Genomic DNA, 21,236 nt, shown 5'->3' with positions numbered 1-21,236 from the left:
GGAATTTTAATGTAAAAGAGACCAGGTGGGAATTGGTGCTGGAACAGAAGTAAATATATACATTTACTAAGGGAATCTGTGACATATAAAGCATAACACTATTTCCTGGCAGTTTTTTCCATTTGATGGCCCTAATATCTCTATAATTAAGAGCAATGGAAGTGTTTAGAGGAAAACTGTATATTGTTATAAACCATTTTTTTTAATTGAACAGCTGTAATTTCTACCAATGGAACAAACTATATTATAAGAAAATGATTATTAGTTTAAAATGCAAAGTTAAATGAATGCAAAATTAACAAACAGATGGAGAAGAATTATTGTGTTTTATTTTACTCCTGGGTAAAAGGGCTCATGCATGATTGTAAAAATGTCATCACACTTCGTAAACCTGAAAGCAAACAGAATTTGCAGTTGTGCACATCTGTTTTGGGACACTGCTAAAGGGTTAGAAGAATCAATGTTGTTTTCAAATAAGGGTATTCATCAAAAGGATATAATTTACTTAACAGTTATGGCTTCTGCTAAGCATCAGACTTAATGTTCTGTGGAATTCATTACAAAATTTGGCAGCTTTTTTCTTCACAAGCTACTGAGGCAGCATGCTGCAAAATGAAATGAACAGCCCCTTCTTATCCTCCCCTCCCTGACCCCCAGAGCAACTGTTGAATTGCCTGCTAAATGTTTGACCGGTAATTTCAGGATTTTAAATTCTAGGTCAAGATGTCGCACTTCACGATGCTTCCCCAAGGAATGCCAGTGATGGAATAGGATGAAAGACAAGGGGCTTATTTGTTTATTTCAGTACCTAGTGAATTAAAAAAGGATATGTAATGTTTGGGGATACCATGTTTTGGGAGGAGGAATGGGAGAAATCTGTGTAAGTGACTAATTTAGTCAAATTGAAAAAAACTTAAAATCCCCAGCCAGATAAAACATGTGAAGCTTTTATTAGAAAAGAAATTATATTAATGTTTCAAGCTGGTAGTTTCAAAGTATGCCATCTAATTGCTTTATTTGAGCTCAATTTACAGAAATTAGTGAACTGAAGATGTAGGATTTTGTTTACGATGACTCTGTGCCATTTGGAGAGCGCAATTTAGGAACAGCCAAGGAAATAGGAATTATGAACAATAAGGTACTGATTGCAGTCAGTGGGGAAGGAATACTAAGGAGGTGCTCGCTAATGAGGAAGGTATTAAAGGCAGGAAATTCTTGTATTTTTTTATGTCTGTACATAATCCAGAGTTCCTTGTAACCCCATCCCTACTATTACCTTGTAAATTAGGCATATCATTGAGTGTATATAGTGACTTTTGCCAACATTAACTTTCTGTTAAACTGAGTTAATATATCTACAAAACCTTTGTTAAAAGAACGCATTATTAAGACTATAAAATCAAACACAAACTTAGGACATGCCAGAAGACAGGTTGTCTGCACACAATTAATATCCTTTGCACATGATTAATATCCTTTGTGTGTATGTCTGATTATGCAGTCTTTAATTGTATTATCACATGTAGAACAGCTAGTGTCTAGTTCAGCCCATAGGATGGGCATTGCTGTCTTAGTAAAAACCTCTTCAATATTACATTTTTTCATTGTTGTTCAATGTGTAGGTATGTAGACTATTCAACTACTCATTTCATGTAGACTATTCAAATTACTCATTTCCGCATGAGTTTCTTTATGCTGTTTCTACTATAGTAAACATGTGAATAACTTGTCTATAAATTTTTCCAAATAGCAGATTTATGTGGCCTTTTTATGCATCTTGGGCTCCATTTTCCCAAAAAGAAGTTGAATATTTTTGTTTCTTCTACTTAAAAATATCTGCTAATATCCATATCTGGATGGCAAATTGAAAGAGTTATAAAAATGCTCAGACTTACTTATAAAGTTGCACTGATATCACAGTTCTTTCTTCATTCTGTTGGAGTTGTGAGCACATAATCTATGTAGAAATCAAGACTGTATTTTTAGGGGGGAAAAAACCCCAAGCTTTTAAAAGTAAGGTTAAGGACTAAAATTTTTACTTAGTGCCCTGCCCGATATCGTAAAGGAGCTCTATGAAAGAAGTGAAGCTAGAACTGTTTTGCAGGTCATCATTCAGTTGCCATAACTAAGTGGTTTTTTCTCCCGCAAGCAATTCACAACTTGTTGCAATACATACTTTTTTCTCTCTACAAATTAAGCACAGTCCTAGCAGTAACAGGTTTCTTTAATGCAGAGACTCCTTTTAAGAGGTCTATTTTATGCATTAAATCCATGTTTGATCTGCAGTCCTTTTTGTGTTTTACAATACATAGTGACAGTTGTGCACATGTGTTCATTCCTTCATCTGTGTCTCTATGTATCTGTGTTGCCTTGTAATTGGCTGACTATATAATTTCCTTCCATCAGTGAAAAAAAGGAAAAGGCAGACTTCCCAAACTGCAGGTCTAAAACCTTTATGGCTACATGCAGACCTCTGCTATTTGAGCTGGCTAAATGATAGCGATATAGCACTAGGAGTCAGAGGACAGTGTCTTTTTCCTCCTTGTAGTCTTCATCCAATTTCAGTTGCTGCAGACTTCTGACTTTTTGTTCAAGTTGATTTTTTTAGCCACTTCCACTCTTCCTCGTTCTTCCTGCATCCCACCTCCTTAACCTTTCTATTCCCTTTTCACCAGATCCTTTTGAGATCTGTCCCTTCACCATTTCCTGTGTCTTAGCACATCAGTTTCCCCAGCTCTTTATCCAATTTTAGTGCCCGGTTTTAGTTAATTCACCCTTGAAGTGCCATCCTTATCCTCAGCGTCCATCTCAGTCCATGGTTTCTCCTCCCAGTCTCATCAGACTCATTCACACAGTGTAGTTAGGCCTTTTTGTCTCTTTGGCCTGTATTTGTCCGTCTGCCTGTGTACTGGATACTCCCATTCCCCAGACAATTTAAGTGACAGTAGTATGAAGAGCCTTAGGGATGTCTGCTTTCCATTCCAGTGGCTTATTGTGCTTAGGCTTTTAGAGTATTTATTACAGACTTCCTCTCTCTAATCCTCGTCATACTGAAGCAATCTTTGAAGAAGGTACATGTAGTCCGACCAGTGCTAGAAACTGGAGAGGATCAGTCATGATCAATGAGAGTAGATTTTTCTGTGATTCCTCACTGACAAACTTTTGGAAGTGTTTTATGTTAAAAAAATAGTTTTCTCAAGCTTGGCCACATCTGGATAGATCTGCAGGGTAAGGGCAAAAGTTGCATCTCCCACACTAAAATTTCTGCCAAATTGCAAGGCCTGTGAGTAAGGTTGTTTTTAAGATGAGCAAAATGTTTTTCTTACTGACTTTTCTATTCTCAGAAATGGCTGGAAAGTTTTGACTAAGTGTTCCAAAAGTATTTAAGAGAATTTAGGCATGTGTTATGTGAAGCTTTAGCCCAACTTTCTATCATTCAGAAAACTTACATGAATAGAACAGAATTTATGTGGAAGTCTTTGTAAGCAGTACCCATTCACATCCATCCCTTCATTGATAGTGCCACGCTGACAAAGCCTTTGATGTGGACTTAGCTGTGTTACCAATACAGAACTCTTGTCAAGGTATTTTAGGCAGGCTTCAGCTCAAGACTGTAATCTAAATTTAGACCTCCCTGTGGACATATGTACCTGTGAGCTGTGTTTAAATTCGAATTATAGGCAATGGAGGTCTGGCCGGTATTGTCAATGGAGCCTGAAAATGGACACTCACTGTTCAATCAGCTGAATTGCTATGAAGTAAATTCCATAAAATTACTAAGTCTCTATTAAGTGTAATGGGAGCTTAAACACTTGGCTCATATATAGACACAAAATTCCGAGCCTGAAGTTTAGATGTCCTCATCTCAAGCACAGTGTGACTGTCTCAGCAGTAAATTCTCCTTTCACTGAGTTTCTCTTAAATGGCTTTGCAAATGTAATTATGCCAGCCTAGCTGTAGCTACAGAGGATCTGTAGCATAGACATAACCTATAGAATGCTTAATCCACTTCAGAATCCCTATACGTGATTTAGGAATGTAGGAGCTGTGCTGGATTAGACAGAAAGTTGACTTCAACCCAGCATCTTCTGCAATGACCAGTAACAGATGCCTAGAGAAGATCATTAAACAACAAGCATGTAGCAATGTTTCCCCCGATTATTTTTTTTCAAGCCTCCAACCATTTGTGGCTCAGACTGTGCTCTGCCAACAAAAAGAAATGTCTACACATACTTCTTAAGACCTTCCGAGCATGAATCAAATGGAACTGGCACAATAGTCTGTTTTCTGAGCCTGCCAGAAAGCAGCCTTACACCAAAGCTGATGATTTCTGTTCTTGCTTTGTTTGTCCTGAAGTTGCTGATGCTGAGGCCTAATAATCACAATTTAAATTACATTAAACATTACTGACCTTCTCATTGTTGACACGCTAACTAAACAAAAGGCTTGTGTGTGCCTTTCTGTCATGGTGGATATTAGATGAGAATTAAGGGAATAGTTGGTTGTTAGCTGTGGGAAACCTTAGACTCACTCAAAACATTTACATTATCCTAAATCTTGTAGAAGGCAAGGAGGTGAATAAAAAAAATGCTTTTCCTCATGAAAGTGTGAAAAAAGCAGCAAAGGCAGAGTATGTGGAGGAAATTGTATGCGTGCAGTTATTCCACTAGCTTATGTAACAATGAGAATAATACAACTTCAAGGCACACAAACCCTTCTGTGGAACTTCTGAATAGACAGGGTTTGGGAACATTTCAGATTATATGACAAAGGATTTGTGCGCCATAAAGTTTGCATGTTTTCCTCTACCTGTTTCAGATGAAAAATATTATCTCCCTTAGGAAACTTGCTTCTAACAGGTTATTAACCTATCACAACTATTATGAAAAACACCCGTGCAAAACATGAATGCTTTATTGTCCCAATTTTTAGATGCCTTGGTATCAACACCATTTATTTAATGTAGTTTTTTTATAAAGGTGAAAAAAGGAGGCAACTGGTGGGAAGGAGGAACAAAGTAGTGACTTGTAGAAAGCCTGAAATCTCCACACTTAAAGGGACTTTCGCTTTCTATCTTGATTACATGTGTTGAGTCACTGATAGTGGTGTTAGTCATCATTGTTTGTATCTTCTTACCGTTGTTCCTTATTCCTGTACAGATTAACTGGATAGATTAGGGACAGATGGAGTATCTAGTCAAGAATTCTGCATTAGAAGACAGTCTTTCTCAGTCATGTGTTGAGCTCGGCTAAATTGCATCTCTTCTGGTTGTCCATGTTTTTTCATGCAGTTTTAGAAGCAAAACTTTATAGTTTGTTTCTACAATTGTGATTTTATTTTTTTAAGCTTACTTCAGAGCACTCAGAACATGAAGTGGATACTGTAATAAAGTTTTAATATATGCTGTCTCTGTCAAGAACATTATAGTTTTAAATTACAGTTATAAGAGAGAAATCTGAATTTTAATTTCTTCAATTTTGGTATGTGTTAAGGGTGGAGGAATAAAAATAACCGATCTCTGATTGACTTGCTTGTTGTAAATTGAAGTTAATGTCCAAATTTGTGACATGATTAATACAAAATTAAAAAATGAGGAGGTGATTTCCAGTACTCCTGGAAATGCGTGTTATTTAGTACCTTTTCTAATCAGTTCAGTTGGAAGCCATTAATTCTTTTTCTGTTGCCATCTTACTGCATTGTGCTCTTAAATGCTTTATGTTACTTAAAATGGTGTATTTGACATTAGAGGTGCTAATGGTGATTAGTGTCTATAAGCAATGTAAAGCTTTTTCTAGATGATGGAGTAATCAATGAAGATTATCAGAACTACTAGAGAACATAGTTCATTAATCACTGTTTATAGTGAAATTTCTTTGTGGTCTCGTTAATGACAGGATGTTAAGGTCCAGTTCTCCTTAGTTACAGGTTTGTATGATAGCAGTTTTCAGTAGCTAAACAGTCTGAAATTTGTTCTTACAGGTAGTACATTAAATTGTTTAACTAAGGACAGATGGCTTGTGTGCATTTTTGGGAACACTATCATAAAATTAAAATTGCTTATTGTTATCATAGGTTTTGTTGGCTGACCTTTTGAAAGCTAAATAAGTTAATAATCAGTGAAAACCTTTTGTCATTTTGCTTAAAAAACATTTTGCAATACCTAATACTAACATTTAACTTTACTGCCCTAATCAGGTCGCAAATAAGTATTTATTCAAAGTCCATATTTTAGCCTTTCTTTAATGTCTGCCTCCTAAGGGGTGTTACTTGTCCAGCTGCTGAGACAATAATACTGTAAAGTAATTCTAAGGGCAATAAAATAATGACAAAAAATGACCTCTGATTTGTTCTTAGTACTATCTGGCTAAAATCTTACAGTATCGTAAACACAGGCATCTTTTCTTCATTTGAACTTGGGCTCAGTTTTGGACCACTTCAAAGTATGGAAGGTTTATGTAAAGTTGGAATACATCTTTTGTCAATTCTTTTTTTTTTTAATGATGTAGGAAGGTTAGAAAGATGTAAACAGTAAGCTGTTTCTTTTGTCACTGTTTTACAGTTTAGCCATCTGTTTGCATTAAAGCCAGGAGCATTTGTGACATTCAGCTGAGCTTCCAAGCCACAGGCAGAACTAATCTTTTTGTTCAGTTGATTTTGGTGCGATTATGATTCCAGCATGGCAGTACGAGTTTTTGTCTTCCCCGAAATTTTCTGTGTGGTTTCTGCCACTCTATTTCATGGAGGATGTACTCCCATAAAACTAGAAAAGAGAGGAGGTGATTGATTAGGTTTTCTTATGTTTTCTGTTAATTCACTTAGTTCTTCCTCTTTCACTGTATTTGTATAACAATGTCATATTTGATCCAATGGGATTAGTGGATAAAGGGAATTTTAAAATGAAATTTGAAAGAGCTCATAGCTCGTTGCTTTTAAAAATGAGATCCTTTTCTGTCTGTATTAAAAAAAACAGATGTAAAAGAAAAACATGAAAAAGATCAAGTAGAAGGAGGTGCGGACAGTTTTAAATCATGGAAATTACAAGAGTAAGAAGTAGCAGAAGTATGGATGGGATCAGAGCTTTCTTGCCATGGGCAAGTGCACTAGGAGCTTGCTGAAGAAAACAGTCTGTAACCAATGAAGGACTTTTTGAGTAGGAAAATAGTCTGCTGACTGTTCTTTAGTGACGTTTATTTTATTGAATGTATTATAAATAAGTAATGAACTATCTCTCTAGCTTTCTGACACCTTGTAAAGTTTTTTCTGCAGAACAGGACTGTAAAATTATTTGATCCATGAAAAAAACAGTGTTTGGCTTGCTTTGACAGCTTGCCGTTTTCCTATACCTACCGTTTGAGTACTTGGATTCACCTTCCACCCCCTTCACGTAATGCCTTATTTTGTGCTCATGCTAATGAAATTGAAGATTCCGTACTGTCTCTGTCTCTGTTACTGTCCTCATACAGTGTGGTAAAGACACTTGCATCTCACTGGCTATGTGATTTATTCCTTTCTTCCACCTCCTACTGTCCTGATGCCATATTTTAGCAATAGACTAGTAAAGTAGTATTTGTTACTGAGTTTATTTAACAGAGCTTTTAATTATTTTTTTTAATTAATGTACTTCACTGTCATATCCTTACTTTCTTCATGAAGGTTAGTTAATCGTAATAGCTGTATACTTGTTCTTCTGGGGTCTGGTTTCGGAGAAGTGTTGGCTTCTACTGCTGGAAAAGAAACTCTTCTTATACACAGCTGTTGCCAGAAAAATCCCTTTGGGCATTTGCTTCTTCAGACTGCTTTATCTCTCTTATAAATTCAGCAAATGTTGATATTCTGTGCTTTTTATTTGCTTCAGATGATATATACCACATTGTTTTTAAAGTGTGTGTTTTACTTAGCTGCCAAATGCTTTTCATTGCCAGAGCAGTTTACCAGATGGGTTTGAAGGGTTCAATTAAATGTAATTTGGGCTTCCATTTTTCTTCCAGCATCTTTACGTGGTTCCTTAAACCAACATCAACATTTTTCAAGGCTTTGTAGTAATCCTGTAGTTTGCTCATTTCTAACAATTTCATCATTCAATCATACAGCATTTGGGAAAAGGTATATTCTGATTTTACATTTGTTTTGTGCCATTGTTGATTGGTGGTTTTGAAAAACAGATGTGATGTTTAAAAATGCCATTTATATTGCTATTTAATCCATTATTCCCAGCTTTTAGTAAATCTTGGATTCTTTGAGTGCTTGCAGTTCTTTCATCATTTTCTTTCCCGATTAGGTAATTCTTAAGGGTTAATTGTGGGATCCAACAAAGTCTCTGTTGAATACTTTCTTGAGGAACACGTTTCGGACCCTGGCTCCTCCCAAGTTCCTGTTCCGACTGTTTCTTACTGAGTAATATCTTTGAAAAATGTGTGGCCTGTAAGAGTTGAGCCTTAGCTATCATCTGGGCCATCTCAGTAGGCTGTAGCAGTGCCAAGTACAAAATAGTGCAGCGGGTTGTATGCTGTTTAGTGTGCAGCTGCAGTTCATGAAGTTGGAGGCTTTGGGCTATATTTTCATGATTTCGTATCTAAGTTCAGGTTTTACCTTTTACAGCATCCTCAGTGAGTGTTTACTGAATATATTGTTTCCTAAAATGAGTTTCTTGCATGACTTTGGCTTTGTAATTACTATTGCTACCTTCTTCACCTGCTTCAGGAACTCCATGTTACTGTTTGCTCATCTTGTCCCCCCTCCTCTCCTATGCATTTCAGCTAGTTAAGTAGCAGAATACACCTTTTCCATACTGTTAGTAGGTGTTAGAGACATGGGTAGCAGTGAGATGTCTTGCAGATCTGAAGATTAGACTAAGCATTGCAGCATAGAAACATGGCAGTAGCTATCCTTAGTGACCCGCTTTAATTTCTGTGCCGAAGCGTTTTATTTTTTTACACTGCGGTTGTGTTTAGCATAAACTAATACTTTTTCTTTCTCTTGTCCATGAGTTGTGGTGTAGGCAGATACTTTGCTGAAGATGTTAATTTCATCAGGTTTTAAGATTATCAGTGTAGCTGTTAACACAGGCAGCTTTGTGATTTGTATTTTTGTATGGGCTGGTTTTGATATCTGTGGACTTGCAGTAGCACTATTTCATGCCTGATTTCATGCCAGGCTTTGAAACACAGAAGAATTATGATAATAAATATTGTCTGTATTCTAAAAATTAAGCAGATGCAGTATGTAACTTTCCTTTGATTTGGTATATGTTCATATTTGGATGTTACTTGACACTTGAGCTAGTAATCAAACATGCCAGTGTGTTAGTATTATATTTTTGTTATGAAAAATGAAAGTCCCTGAGCTGAGTTGTTGCTTTATGTTATGTATGCCTTCCTGTGAGCCACTGACCTGTTTTTTCTTAAGTTGACTCCAGATCTTACAGTGCTGTGCTCTAGCCTTAAAAGGTATTGTTGCCTTGGTGAAAAAGTGCAAAAGCATGTTACAGTGCTTCAGGGACTGTAATGTATCCAAGAAAGAAAAAAGACTGATTAACTGAATCAGAAGGGTGTGGGTGATACTTTACAAGCCGACTGATGGAATCTGTTCCCTCTTGACTAGAGAACTGGAGGGTTATTGGGTAGTTCTTTCTGAGAAATTATTTCTTTACAAATGTGACTGTGGTCTCTAATAATAATCATGCTTATTTATGAGTCCTTGAAATTTGGTGGTGATATGTGTGTAGCCTTGAAAGGAGAGATGAGAAGAAAGTGCTAGGTTATGTAATGTATTATCATCCCAGAGAGAATTGTATAATGTCAGTAAGGTTTTCAGTAGAACATATTTCATTTCCATTTGCATTTCTGATTACGGTGTCTACAGTTTTACATTACAACTTACAGAGCTGTGTGGTTTTAGTTATAACCTATTGACAGTGGAGCATGGTCTGCCTTTATTACTCAGAATAAGTCTCCAAGCCTCTTTACTGAAGGCATAGCTCAAGTTAGATGACATATAGAAGAAAAATGCTTTTCTGGGAAAAGAAGAGTCCTGGTCATCAGAGTGCATTTAGAGTGGGTTTCGTTAAACATTTTAAGTTGGAAAGAACGGGGAGTGTCACTGGAAGACACAGTCCCAGGCACTAATTTCCTTCTCCTCAGTGTTCACTCCCGTCTACTGGCCAAGGTGTTTGTCTGTTAAACGAGGCTGGGGAACAGATCTGGCTGAAAAATGACAAGAAAAAATAGTTTTTGAATGATTTGTTATGTTTGTTTTTCAGCGATGTGCATATTGTAAGCACCTTGGAGCCACTATCAAATGCTGTGAAGAGAAATGTACCCAGATGTACCATTACCCCTGTGCTGCTGGAGCAGGCACATTTCAGGATTTCAGTAACTTGTCCCTCCTTTGTCCAGACCACATTGATCAGGCTCCTGAACGATGTAAGTACGCAGTATTCAAATGACGCAGTTAGTACTGGGTTTTATGAAAACTGCTCTATGGTAGGATCAGCTTAAGAGTGCATTTGTTTAGACCTATTTTCCCGGTTCATGTACCCAAGAATTCATGTATGTTCAGGTATGAGAAAGTTGCAAGTTCATACTCTCCTGTTTTTAAAGACTGATAGTGGTGCACAGCAAAGTTAGTATTTCTCTTTTTTTGATGACAGAACATGGGAAGGGTTTACTCATAAGGCTTGTCTTCCATCAGGTTTTAGTTCAAATCCATAGGCTTGCTTACTTGCCCTAACTCAAGTTAGAGCAACCATGTTGCAAACACTTCAGCTAAATAATAGTTTTATATCCGTTAGGAGCTTTATTTTGTACTTGTTCCAAAGAAGAGTTGGTCCTAAAGCTCTCAGTTTTATCTTGAGGAGAATAAAACTTTCTTTTGGTAAGACTTTATTAAGGTTTAAAATGAATGTATTTTTGTTATGAGAAGATTAGTTGAGTTTATCAGAAAACCAAATGAAAGGAGTACTTATTAAGTATATTAATTAAATTGGATTTTCATAAGAATGATCAAGTTTTTTTATGTATCAGAAATACTAAAGAATTTCTTGGCTTCATTGGGTTCATTGAATTGTTCATAATTTTGAATGAAATAATAATTGAAAAAATTATTTCTTTGTAGCAAAGGAAGAAGCAAATTGTGCAGTGTGCGACAGCCCTGGAGACCTCTTAGATCAACTTTTTTGTACTACCTGTGGCCAGCACTACCATGGGATGTGCCTGGACATACAAGTTACACCTTTAAAAAGAGCAGGTTGGCAGTGTCCTGATTGCAAAGTGTGCCAGAACTGCAAGTAAGTGAGACTTAAAGGACGTGGAGGAGGATGGTGTGAGATTTATCTGCTGTGATTTTAAAACATCTATTTTATTAACTGTTCTTTTTTTCCAAAAAGTATACATTATTTGCCCAGATACATCTGTTATGATACTATATTAAATAGCTGAACAAACCCTTGTGTTGGGAACTTTCTTCTAAAAGAGCCGAGCTGGAACGCCTGTGCATTATATCCCCAGAGTTACTGTCATCTTGGTGGGTTCTGGAGAGCAGCAAAACCTTGTTACTTTTTCCTCCTTTTATACAGGAGGATTTTTCTCAAATTTACTAAATTAACAAATCAGTTTAATGTAGTGCCTTTGCAGTCTGGGAACCTGTGGACTTACTCAGCTGACATTTCAGCTGTGCATGTACCACACTGAGTAGGTCCCCTGCATTAGGCCCTCTCTTCTATTTCGTAATATCTTTCAGAGGCAGTTAATGAGTCATTATGAAAACAAAACCATGGCTTACTTGAGCAAAGGAAAAAAGTGACACGAGTGACCATGATTGAATTGTTACACCAGACAAATACTGAGGCAACGAAACATAATTGTTGTGATACTATAAGGGTTCACTTACAAAACTCTGACTGCCTGTACGCTTTTTCTTACTTAAGGCAGAACACAATGCCTTTAGATATTACCAAACTACTTGTCTTGTTCTTCGCAAATTTATTTTATCATTGAAATTTGTGGTGGAGCTCTGTAATACATGATTGTAGGAAAATTGAAATCTCTTACTTTAACGTTTGTTTTGTTTGTGCAGTCATGTTGGTTGACATTGTAGGAGCTCTGGTAGTCAGAGGTGATGGCTCGTTTTCTTCTTTGGAAAAAATACGGTCAGACTGTTTGTAGGAACAAGTACAATTGCATGTTCTTTTCAGAAAGAAATAAAGTACATATTTCAGGTTTTGAACTGATTTCAGTACAGAAAGGCCATTAAATCTGCCTACACGTGTGTAAATGAAAGTGGGCCCATTTCTACGAGTCAGAATGGTTGCACAGGCTCAGCACTTGTTAAAGTAAGCATAGTGGTCTTAACTCGTACTTAAATATGAATTTGAGGGCATTCTCTTTGGAGCTATTTGTAAGTGGTATTCATATATTTTGATGTGCTCAGCTCTGTGCCTTCCTGTTTAGACTTTTCATTAAATAGGTTTTTTGTTATGGCTTGTTTAAATAATTTTTTTAATCACTTGTTACTTTTCTTAGACATTCTGGGGAAGACAACAAGATGCTGGTGTGCGATACATGCGACAAAGGCTACCATACTTTCTGTCTACAACCAGTTATGGACGCTGTACCAACAAATGGTTGGAAATGTAAAGTAAGTTGAAAGGTTTCAGAATAATTCCTTGTCATCATAGGGGCCCAAATTTTGTTACCCACGTTATGCTGTTCTAGGTGTATTGTGGACTGCTGTTGCCGTGTAACATAACTTGTAATTTCTGAAGGAATCCCATTTGTATGTAATCATGTGGCTCTACAGCTGCTCTGTGAGGGTAGCTGTTAATGTGGCTGAAGCAGGCTATGTAGGAGAGTAAATCAACCCCCATAGGGGAAAAGAGAAGTGTAGGATCCAGGTGGAGTGGATAACCTTCACTTAATGACAGCTGCTCTCATGATCTAATGTAAACTAAAACGTAAACTAAAACCTATGCAGTAGTATGCGTAATCTATACTTGAAGGCTCTTTATATTCAACTACTTCGGGCTTACCAGAACAGCATTTTTGCAGCTCAAGGGTTCCTCTGCATTTCAGGAAGGCAGGATGAATTTGTTCTTTAATCAGTAACTTTGTGAGTAAGTGTAAGTAGTAATAAAAATACATAACAAGGGAAGTCGGTGTGCATGAGATGTATGTAATTTCATAGTCAGTTTGTGGCAGTCATAAGGTGACCGAGATTAGGCATAAAAAAGTTTGGTATCACAAGAAATACTCCTTTCAAGTCAGGGAGTAGTGCAAGGAAGCTCTTCTTGCTGTTGCACAGGCTCTTCATGCTCTATTACCAGATCCTGGATAGTTTATTAGTGTTATCAAGGACAGAAACTTTATTTAATTTAATTCAAAACAGGAAAATGTCAGTTATTGGCAATTCTATTACATTGCGAAATACCATAATTAACAACTAAATTCTTGTGATCTCTAGAACTGTAGAGTATGTGCTGAGTGTGGCACACGAACAAGTTGTCAGTGGCACCATAATTGTTTGGTATGTGACAGTTGTTACCAACAGCAAGACAACTTATCTTGTCCTTTCTGTGAAAAACTGTGCCTCCAAGACTTCCAGAAAGATATGTTGCATTGTCACATGTGCAAAAGGTAAGAATCCTAATTTTTGTTAAACTGTACTAAAATGCCTAAAGCTTATGGCAAGCTGTATAACGTTGATACGTTTCTGTGAAGGGTGGAGACTGTGTTTGATGTACAATGCTGTAGTATCTTGTTTTGCAATATTATGATCCTTCATCCCTAAATACAATGAATAATAGTAGGTAGTCTTATTTTAGTCTTATCAAATAAGTGTTAATTGGCAGTTACCTGAGGCGTACAGAGAAATATGTGCTGTTGCTGCTGCTTCTTACATTGCATCTATTTTGTGAGTAAGCAGACCAGAAGAGTCATCATCCTCACTTGTAAAGACTGTTGTATAAACAGGGTTGTTTGCAATGGTATATTTACGTTAAATTTTCAAGTAGGTATTTCTATTTAATTTTATGTGTTTTGCTATGCCAGTAATTAAAAGAAAAAAGCACTGTTGGGAATCTTCTAAGAATGTAGACTGTTTCATGTTCGATGCTATTGTATCTTGCTGTGCAACACCTTGATATTGCTATACATGTTCTGGTGTCCAGTTGGCTTTAGTGATAGTTTAGGTCTTTGTGTTTAAATTTCTTCACTGTTTGACATACTGATGTATCATGCTTATTTCTCTAAAATTCTCTGTAATAAAGCATCGGTTGAAATTTTTGTTTCCCCATAGGAATGGAAAACAGTGCTATTTTTAATTGATTTTTACTAGGATACTTTATATTTTTGCTATTAAAATCATAGTCACACTAAGTTAATCTCCCCAGATGGATTCACATAGAATGTGACAGATCTCCAGGTAGTGAATTGGAGTCTCAGTTGAAAGACTACATCTGCACTCTTTGTAAACAAGGAGAAGGGGATCAGACTCAGTCATGTGATGTAATGGACACTTCTGAACTCATTCCTGAACCCGACAGTATAACAGGTAATCAAACGTAATCTTTATATTTCCAAAATGCTAACATAAATATAAATACCTGCAGCTGTCTCACTAAGTCTTTTGTGAACCAGCAACTCATATTCTACTCTGTGGAGTTCATCCATTCCTTTATTTAGCAGCAGCTTCTCAAGCAATCCATGGGTAAACCGTCTTCTCAACATGCTTTCTGGCTTCAGGATCCTGTATTAGACACATGGGCAAGTAAGCACCTTAATGGTGGCTCTCAACCCTCCAGCTCCAGTTTCCCAGCCTGTAGCTGTAAATGTCTCCAATTTTTTTTTTATATGGTACAGTTCATAAATGTATTCATTTGACAGCCTAACTGTTGTATTCATTTGTGCCTAACTACCAGGCACAAGCCAGCTTCTGGTAGATGTTCCTGGAGCTGTCCAGTTTTCCTGTTTGTTTCCCTCTTGCTACTTGTCAGTCTCATAGTGCCCATTCTTTTCACTATGTCCAGGTGGGACACAGCAATGGAAGCTGGACTGTGTTCAAGGGATGGGTATATTTAACTGCACAGCTTTTAATTGAGTGTCCTTTTTCAAAATAATATATGACTAGTCATCTTGTTTCTGAGTGATTCTTGTCTAAATGGATAAAGCAAGCAAAAGGTGAAAAAGGAAGTTGCAGAAAAAGGTGAAGTATTTTTTAAAAAATTACTCAGTAAGGAAAGCACAGAGAGAACTTTTACCTGTTGATCTGAGTCCAGTGGGTCATCCACAAGACCTGTGTAACAAACTCCTGACTGAATGCCTCTGTATTTCACACCACGTGCTCTGTTGGATAACACCTACTGTCATGCAGACTGAGTTTCCTAAGAGAAGTACAGTTGTGGTTAAATTTGGAAGCAAGGTAAAATCTAACAGAGGAAGGAGATTGTCCCACTCTACGCTGCACTGGTGCGGCCCCAACTTGAGTACTGTGTGCAGTTTTGGGCACCTAATATAAGAAGCACATCAAACTATCACTGTGTCCAGAGGAGGGTGACCAAGATGGTGAAGGGCGTCGAGGGCAAGACTTAAGAGGAGCGGCTGAGGTCACTTGGCTTCTTCAGCTTGGAGAAGAGAAGGCTGAGAGGTGACCTCATCGCAGTCTACAGCTTCCTCAAGGGGGGCAGCAGAGCAGGGGGTGCTGATCTCTCTCTGGTGACCAGCGATAGGACATGAGGAAGTGGAATGAAGCTGCATCAGAGGAAGTTCAGATCAGACATCAGGAAAAGGTTCTTCACTGAGAGGGTGGTTGGTCACTGGAACAGGCTTCCCAGGGAAGCGGTCATGGCACTAAGCCTGTCAGTTCAAGGAGCATCTGGGTGATGCTCTTAGTCATATGGTTTAGTTTTAGGTAGTCCTGTGAGGAGCAGGGAGTTGGACTCGATGATCCTTATGGGTCCCTTCCAACTTCTGTAAACTGCACTACCACTGCCATGTGCTTTTCTGATGCCTAAACAACAATGCTTGTGCATTGATCTTTTTTTAAAACAAAGAGATAGCTCAGTTGCATAAGTATCTGTGTTCTCAAAAGCGCAATACTTTTTGACTGGAAAGGGGAATTACTGGACTACCACAAAACTCGTAACTTTTGTGTGTTCAAACTGATGTTTTGTGTAAACAGGTCATTCTCTTTGATGTTAGCTTGTACACGTAAGTGCATACCTTTCATGAGCAGTAAAGAAATGATGAAAAAGATGATTCTGGAGGAAGGGCAGTGGCAGTAGGTAGATGTACGTAAATGAGTGGAAGAATTCTGTCAATGAACATGCGCACTGAGTTAGGAGAAAGTTGTGACTTCAACCTTTGAAGACCAGTTCCATTGTGAAAGTAGAGGCTGTTGGGCTCTCAGACAGTGTGTTTAGAACATTTAGGAAGATATCCAAGTAATATCCAAAACTTACACTGGAAAAACTCCCAATCTTCTGAAAACCCTTTTGAATAAGTAACAGTTTTATTTGGAAGGCTAAAGTTTTAAGTAATACTTCTGTTAGGATTTCTAGCTAGTAGAAGCATTGACAAGTATACTCTTCTCCCCAAGGAAGAACAGGACTGTCATCTCAGCTGCTAGGAGTAATTTGGAGCTATTACATCAGTGCAGTCATGCAGTGTTTTATACCCAGGAGAGCACTTTTGTACATTAAAATCAGATTTGGAGCCAATCTAAATGATCATTTCCTCAAAGTTAAAATACCACTTTAAAGTTGGCAGAGTCTGAGAGCAGTTTTCAGGTGCTATAAGTAGCATCACCTAATAGTTCCTGGCTTTTTGAACTTTAAAGAGACTTTCCTGAACAGAAAGCTATATTCGTTTGACTTTTTTTGTGCTAACATCCGTGGAGGATCAGTTCCTTTTAAGTTAACACTTACTATATACTTTGTTTTTCCTGCTGCTACTTTGTCTAGTGCATTTTAATGAATTTCCTTAACTGAAAAAGCTTTTACACCAGGAAAAAAAATCAGTATTTCCTGTTTCTGTGCTCTGTAACAATGCTGTCAGCCAAAGAAGTGCTCAATAGCGCCTTTTCCATGCAAATTCCTTTATTTAAGATGAGGAACTCACAGATGAAGGCATCCTAGTTCTGAAGTGGCAAAACTTAGTTTTCATATTGTTGAACAGATTGGTTGAAAATCAGTGTTCCAAGTGCTGATAGTAGATGGAACCTCATATCTACGCCATAAGCCATTGTATTTGCATAAAAATTCATGCTACAAGTTCTGTTGAATTCAGCAGACTGGAATTTGACAAAAGACCTTTTGTATTGCTCAGGTAATGCAATAGTCTGTGACTACGTGTAAATTTAATTTCCACAATTAGGTATATATAATTGCTTTACAGACATTTTTCACTGTCTGAAAGGTATAAAACAGCTTCAGTGTTAATGAGAAAAAGACTCTTAAAGGAGTACTATATAGTTTCCCTAATGTTCTCATTGACCTGATTTGTCCTAACTCCTATCATATAGTTAAATATCATTCTCTTTAGCCAAAAGGTAAAACAGCGACAGCAACTACTGATGCCAAAATAATAGAATAAACATCATATCGATTTTGATAACTTCTTTGCCTCTCCTTAAGCTTGTGCAAATGAAATGGAAATGGAAAGTGGTGGAGAGGATGTGACATTTCAGGAACAACCCATTACTGGTGATGGCCCTGGTCAAGAATCAGCTGTTGGATGTGTCACAGACGGTAAGAAAGAGTTTTGCAGTCTGAGAAAATGCCAGTACAGAACCTTCAGAACCCTCTTCCATTCAGTGAGGTTTGTGGTACTTTATAAATTTAAGAGAAAAAGTGCCTGGAAAGCAGTAGGAGACAAATTACATCAGTTCTACTATCTAAACTCTGAAGGAAGAGTTGTTAACTTTTTTGCTGAAGAAGTATTTTATTGAAGGCAAAGATAAGTCTTCAGAATATTTGTGTAGGAAATTGTTTTACTTGTTTGTTGGGACTGACTTTCTCCAAAAGCTGGAAATACAGTTAAATGCTTTTGTACACTGGAGGTTTATAGTAAGACCCACTATTTGTTGTTATTCAAATACAGTCACTCACACTTTCTCTTCAAGTCTTCCTTATTTGTAGCTGCAAATAACTGGATTGGATTAATTTTCCCTGGTGTGTACTGGGACACACTGTAGAACTTCTTTCCAGTTTATGTGCTTTGTGGTTGTAACTCCACAAGTATCTTTGGTTAAGGATTTCTTCTTTTCTTTTCTTTTTTCCCTTTGTAAATAAAAGATGATTTGCTCAATAAACAAACGTACTCATCCAGATAGGGTGTGCTGCAGTAGCTGATCATTTATGTTCTGGGAATAAATGCATCTTTTCAATCACACATGAAGTACCAGCTAAAGAAAAGGATACAAATAGAATGGTTTCTGGGTCAAGTTCTCTCAATGTGTTAGTGACCGATGTCAATGGCGAAGAACTTTCTAGTATGTCCCATCCACCTCCAGCCATGTTGGAGGATGGTTGCTCTAAGGGCAATCAAGAAACCTGCATTTAAAGCCAGAGCAAAAAAATACCTTGCAGGCTAGCTGTGATCACTCTGTTATGCATCACAGCCTGTGGTGTAAGTGCCATGATTTAAAACTACCAGTGAAGACACATTCATAATAAAATGCTAGGCTTTGAACTGTAGTGGCTAAGGAGGTTGTAGCAGTGTGAATTTAAGAAGAGTGCAAGTGTAATAGAAAGCAAGTGGCCTGTAAGAGAATCAGGGTCCGTCAAAAGAAGTTATGAAAAGCCAAATTCAGAGCGAAGAATGTGGTTGTCCATGGAACAGATACAAGACGCTGGAACTCCTTGATGAAGAAAGTTGTGGATGAAAGGTGCTTGATTTGGTTCAAGGGAAGGCTAGACAAATATTTTTGTAAAGAAATCCAGCTGTTTTCATTTCAGGTGATTTCCTAAAGTCTGAAGGAGCACTAGGAGGGAAATGTTTTTTATTTGTACTTGTCCTGTTCTTCTTAGCTGTCTACTTTTTGGAAGTGTTGGGACAGTTGCTTAAAATACATTAATTTATGCTACCATACGTGTTCAGTACACAGAAATGAAAAAGGAGAAGCTACTTTTAGCTGCCTACCTGGAAATGTGTGTTCAGATTCCTCAAAAATGAATATTGGGTCTATTTTCTTGTGATTTACTATGCTGTGTTTCCAGGGGAGAAAAATAATGATCAAACAGTAGGAATAAATACTAAAAACATAGACTACTATAAACATAGGTGCAAAGAAAGGTATTTATGAAGTATATTATAAGCTACGTGTTAAATTTACTTAAGTAAAGTGATACATACTTGGTGTACTTGATGTGTACCAAGTATACTTGTTGACTAGTACACCTGTGTACGTTTGTCTTTTTTGCACTGAGCCTTTAATATGGTTGTACTCAGTTACAGGCATATCACCAGAAGAGAAGACCACAGAACTGGAAACAGAAGTCTCTGTTGAAATTAATTCAGCTGAAATGGAAATGTCTCCTAAAAAGACACCAGCATCTGGTGACAGTCAGACTGAGAAAATGATGGAAGTGATGGAAGGTGTTCAAGCTGTAATACAGCAGGAGTTAGACAAACAAGTGGAAGAGACACAGCTGCCACAAGGTAGTGTGGAGGTGTCAGAAGTATCCACAGTAGACTCTCGATCTCTGTCTTCAGTATCTGAGACACCAGAAATACAAGAGACTGAAAGTAAAGGAGATATTTGTATCCCTGTAGAACAACAACTGGAAATAATAAAAGTGCAAAAAGATGTAGAAAAAGGAGAAACCCATGAAAAGTCAGAAACACCAGCTCTTCCAGAAGTAGAAACTACTTCTGCAAATGAAGGTGTTGCAAGTAGTTCACCAGTTGGAGACAAACCCATAAAATCACCAGCTGAGACTTACCCCTCACTTCCCCCATCAGTTAACATAAACAAGACAAATGTGTCTTCCTCACCTGATGTTTCATTAGACTTGCATTCTGCACGAGATGTACAGCACAGCCAGCCCCCAGCATTGCCTTCCACTGCTGGCAGTGCTCTCCCAACGACTTACATATCAGTCACTCCAAAAATTGGCATGGGAAAACCAGCCATCACCAAACGCAAGTTTTCTCCTGGAAGACCCAGATCAAGACAGGTAAGCATGTAGAATAATTCATTATACATTTATGAAGCACATAGTTCAAATTTCAGTATAATGCATTAAATTCACCTATTTTTTAGGACATCGAATGCATTTATTCTTCTAAGTGAATGTGTAGTTTATTTCTTCCAGAAAGTAACTTCATGTTAAATAATTGAGAGATCAGACATCATGAAGGTTCTCTAGAGAGAATTAAAGTTTCTTTTGGCTCATGCTTAGAGCAAAATAAAAGAAAATTTGTTATATTTTTAATACAAATGCTACAAATGCAGATATACATAATACTGTGTCTTTTAACTTATCTCTTAATCTTTTTCATACATGCATTTATCTTGGCTAGTACTTTCAAAGTGTGTTAACGTTTCTGACACTGGCTTTATAGAAGAACCTGCAACAGCTCCTGTTTCCGTCACACTGCCAGATACTATCTTGATCAACATTTTTAATGGTGTTGCAAATAATTTGATGGTTTTGTTATATTAGCAAATACCATGTAAGAACTGTCTGGTACAAATCGTGGCTCGACTAGGATTAAATTTGATAAGTGAAAAGAATCCTCAAGTCTTTCGCCTTCTGCAACATCTTGCTCTCTATTCGAGTCGCGTAGTTGTGGGGATAATAGTTCACGAATCTGTAGGATTTATTTTGTGTTTGCAAAGTTCTACACAAAAAATGTGTCAGTGTGACAAATTAGTGTTTAATTTCTGTTCTCGTCACAATTTATTTTTAGCCTTTGGGACTTCTAGGTTGGTGATTTCATGCTTTTCTGAATTTAGTGTTAAAAAAGCTTTTTATATATTGCACAATTCTTTCCATTTTTACGTGTTACCTAAGGGTTCAAAATTCTGGATTCTTAAGAAAGGTATGACATAGTGTTCTGAAAGGGTTAAAAATACATAATAAAGGCAACAAACATAATATAAGAAGGTACATTTGGAACGTCTTAGAGTATCTCTGGGTGGTTTTTTTACCCTCATATACAAGCATGTATAAAAATAATTTTTTTTAATACTCTGTACTGTCTTAAAAATTAAATGCCTTTTCTCAGCTTATCAGGCAAACT

At 37.2% G+C, this 21,236-nt stretch overlaps 1 protein-coding gene across 1 annotated transcript in view; it reads left to right on the top strand.

Moving 5' to 3' along the window:
• The window catches only part of KMT2C (lysine methyltransferase 2C), a 205,568-nt gene that overhangs the window by 96,783 nt on the left and 87,549 nt on the right, over positions 1 to 21,236 (top strand). Inside the window, exons 7-13 of the mRNA XM_059818961.1 lie at positions 10,259 to 10,421; positions 11,113 to 11,284; positions 12,519 to 12,633; positions 13,456 to 13,628; positions 14,384 to 14,544; positions 17,624 to 17,737; positions 19,446 to 20,167. Coding sequence (XP_059674944.1) covers positions 10,259 to 10,421; positions 11,113 to 11,284; positions 12,519 to 12,633; positions 13,456 to 13,628; positions 14,384 to 14,544; positions 17,624 to 17,737; positions 19,446 to 20,167 — 1,620 coding nt within the window. The remainder of the gene's footprint in view (positions 1 to 10,258; positions 10,422 to 11,112; positions 11,285 to 12,518; positions 12,634 to 13,455; positions 13,629 to 14,383; positions 14,545 to 17,623; positions 17,738 to 19,445; positions 20,168 to 21,236) is intronic.

Source organism: Gavia stellata, chromosome 6 (genome assembly GCF_030936135.1).
Source record: "Gavia stellata isolate bGavSte3 chromosome 6, bGavSte3.hap2, whole genome shotgun sequence".
Lineage (NCBI taxonomy): Eukaryota > Metazoa > Chordata > Aves > Gaviiformes > Gaviidae > Gavia > Gavia stellata.
Note: the sequence above shows the minus strand (reverse complement) of the source record. Positions and strands in the feature narration are given on the sequence as shown.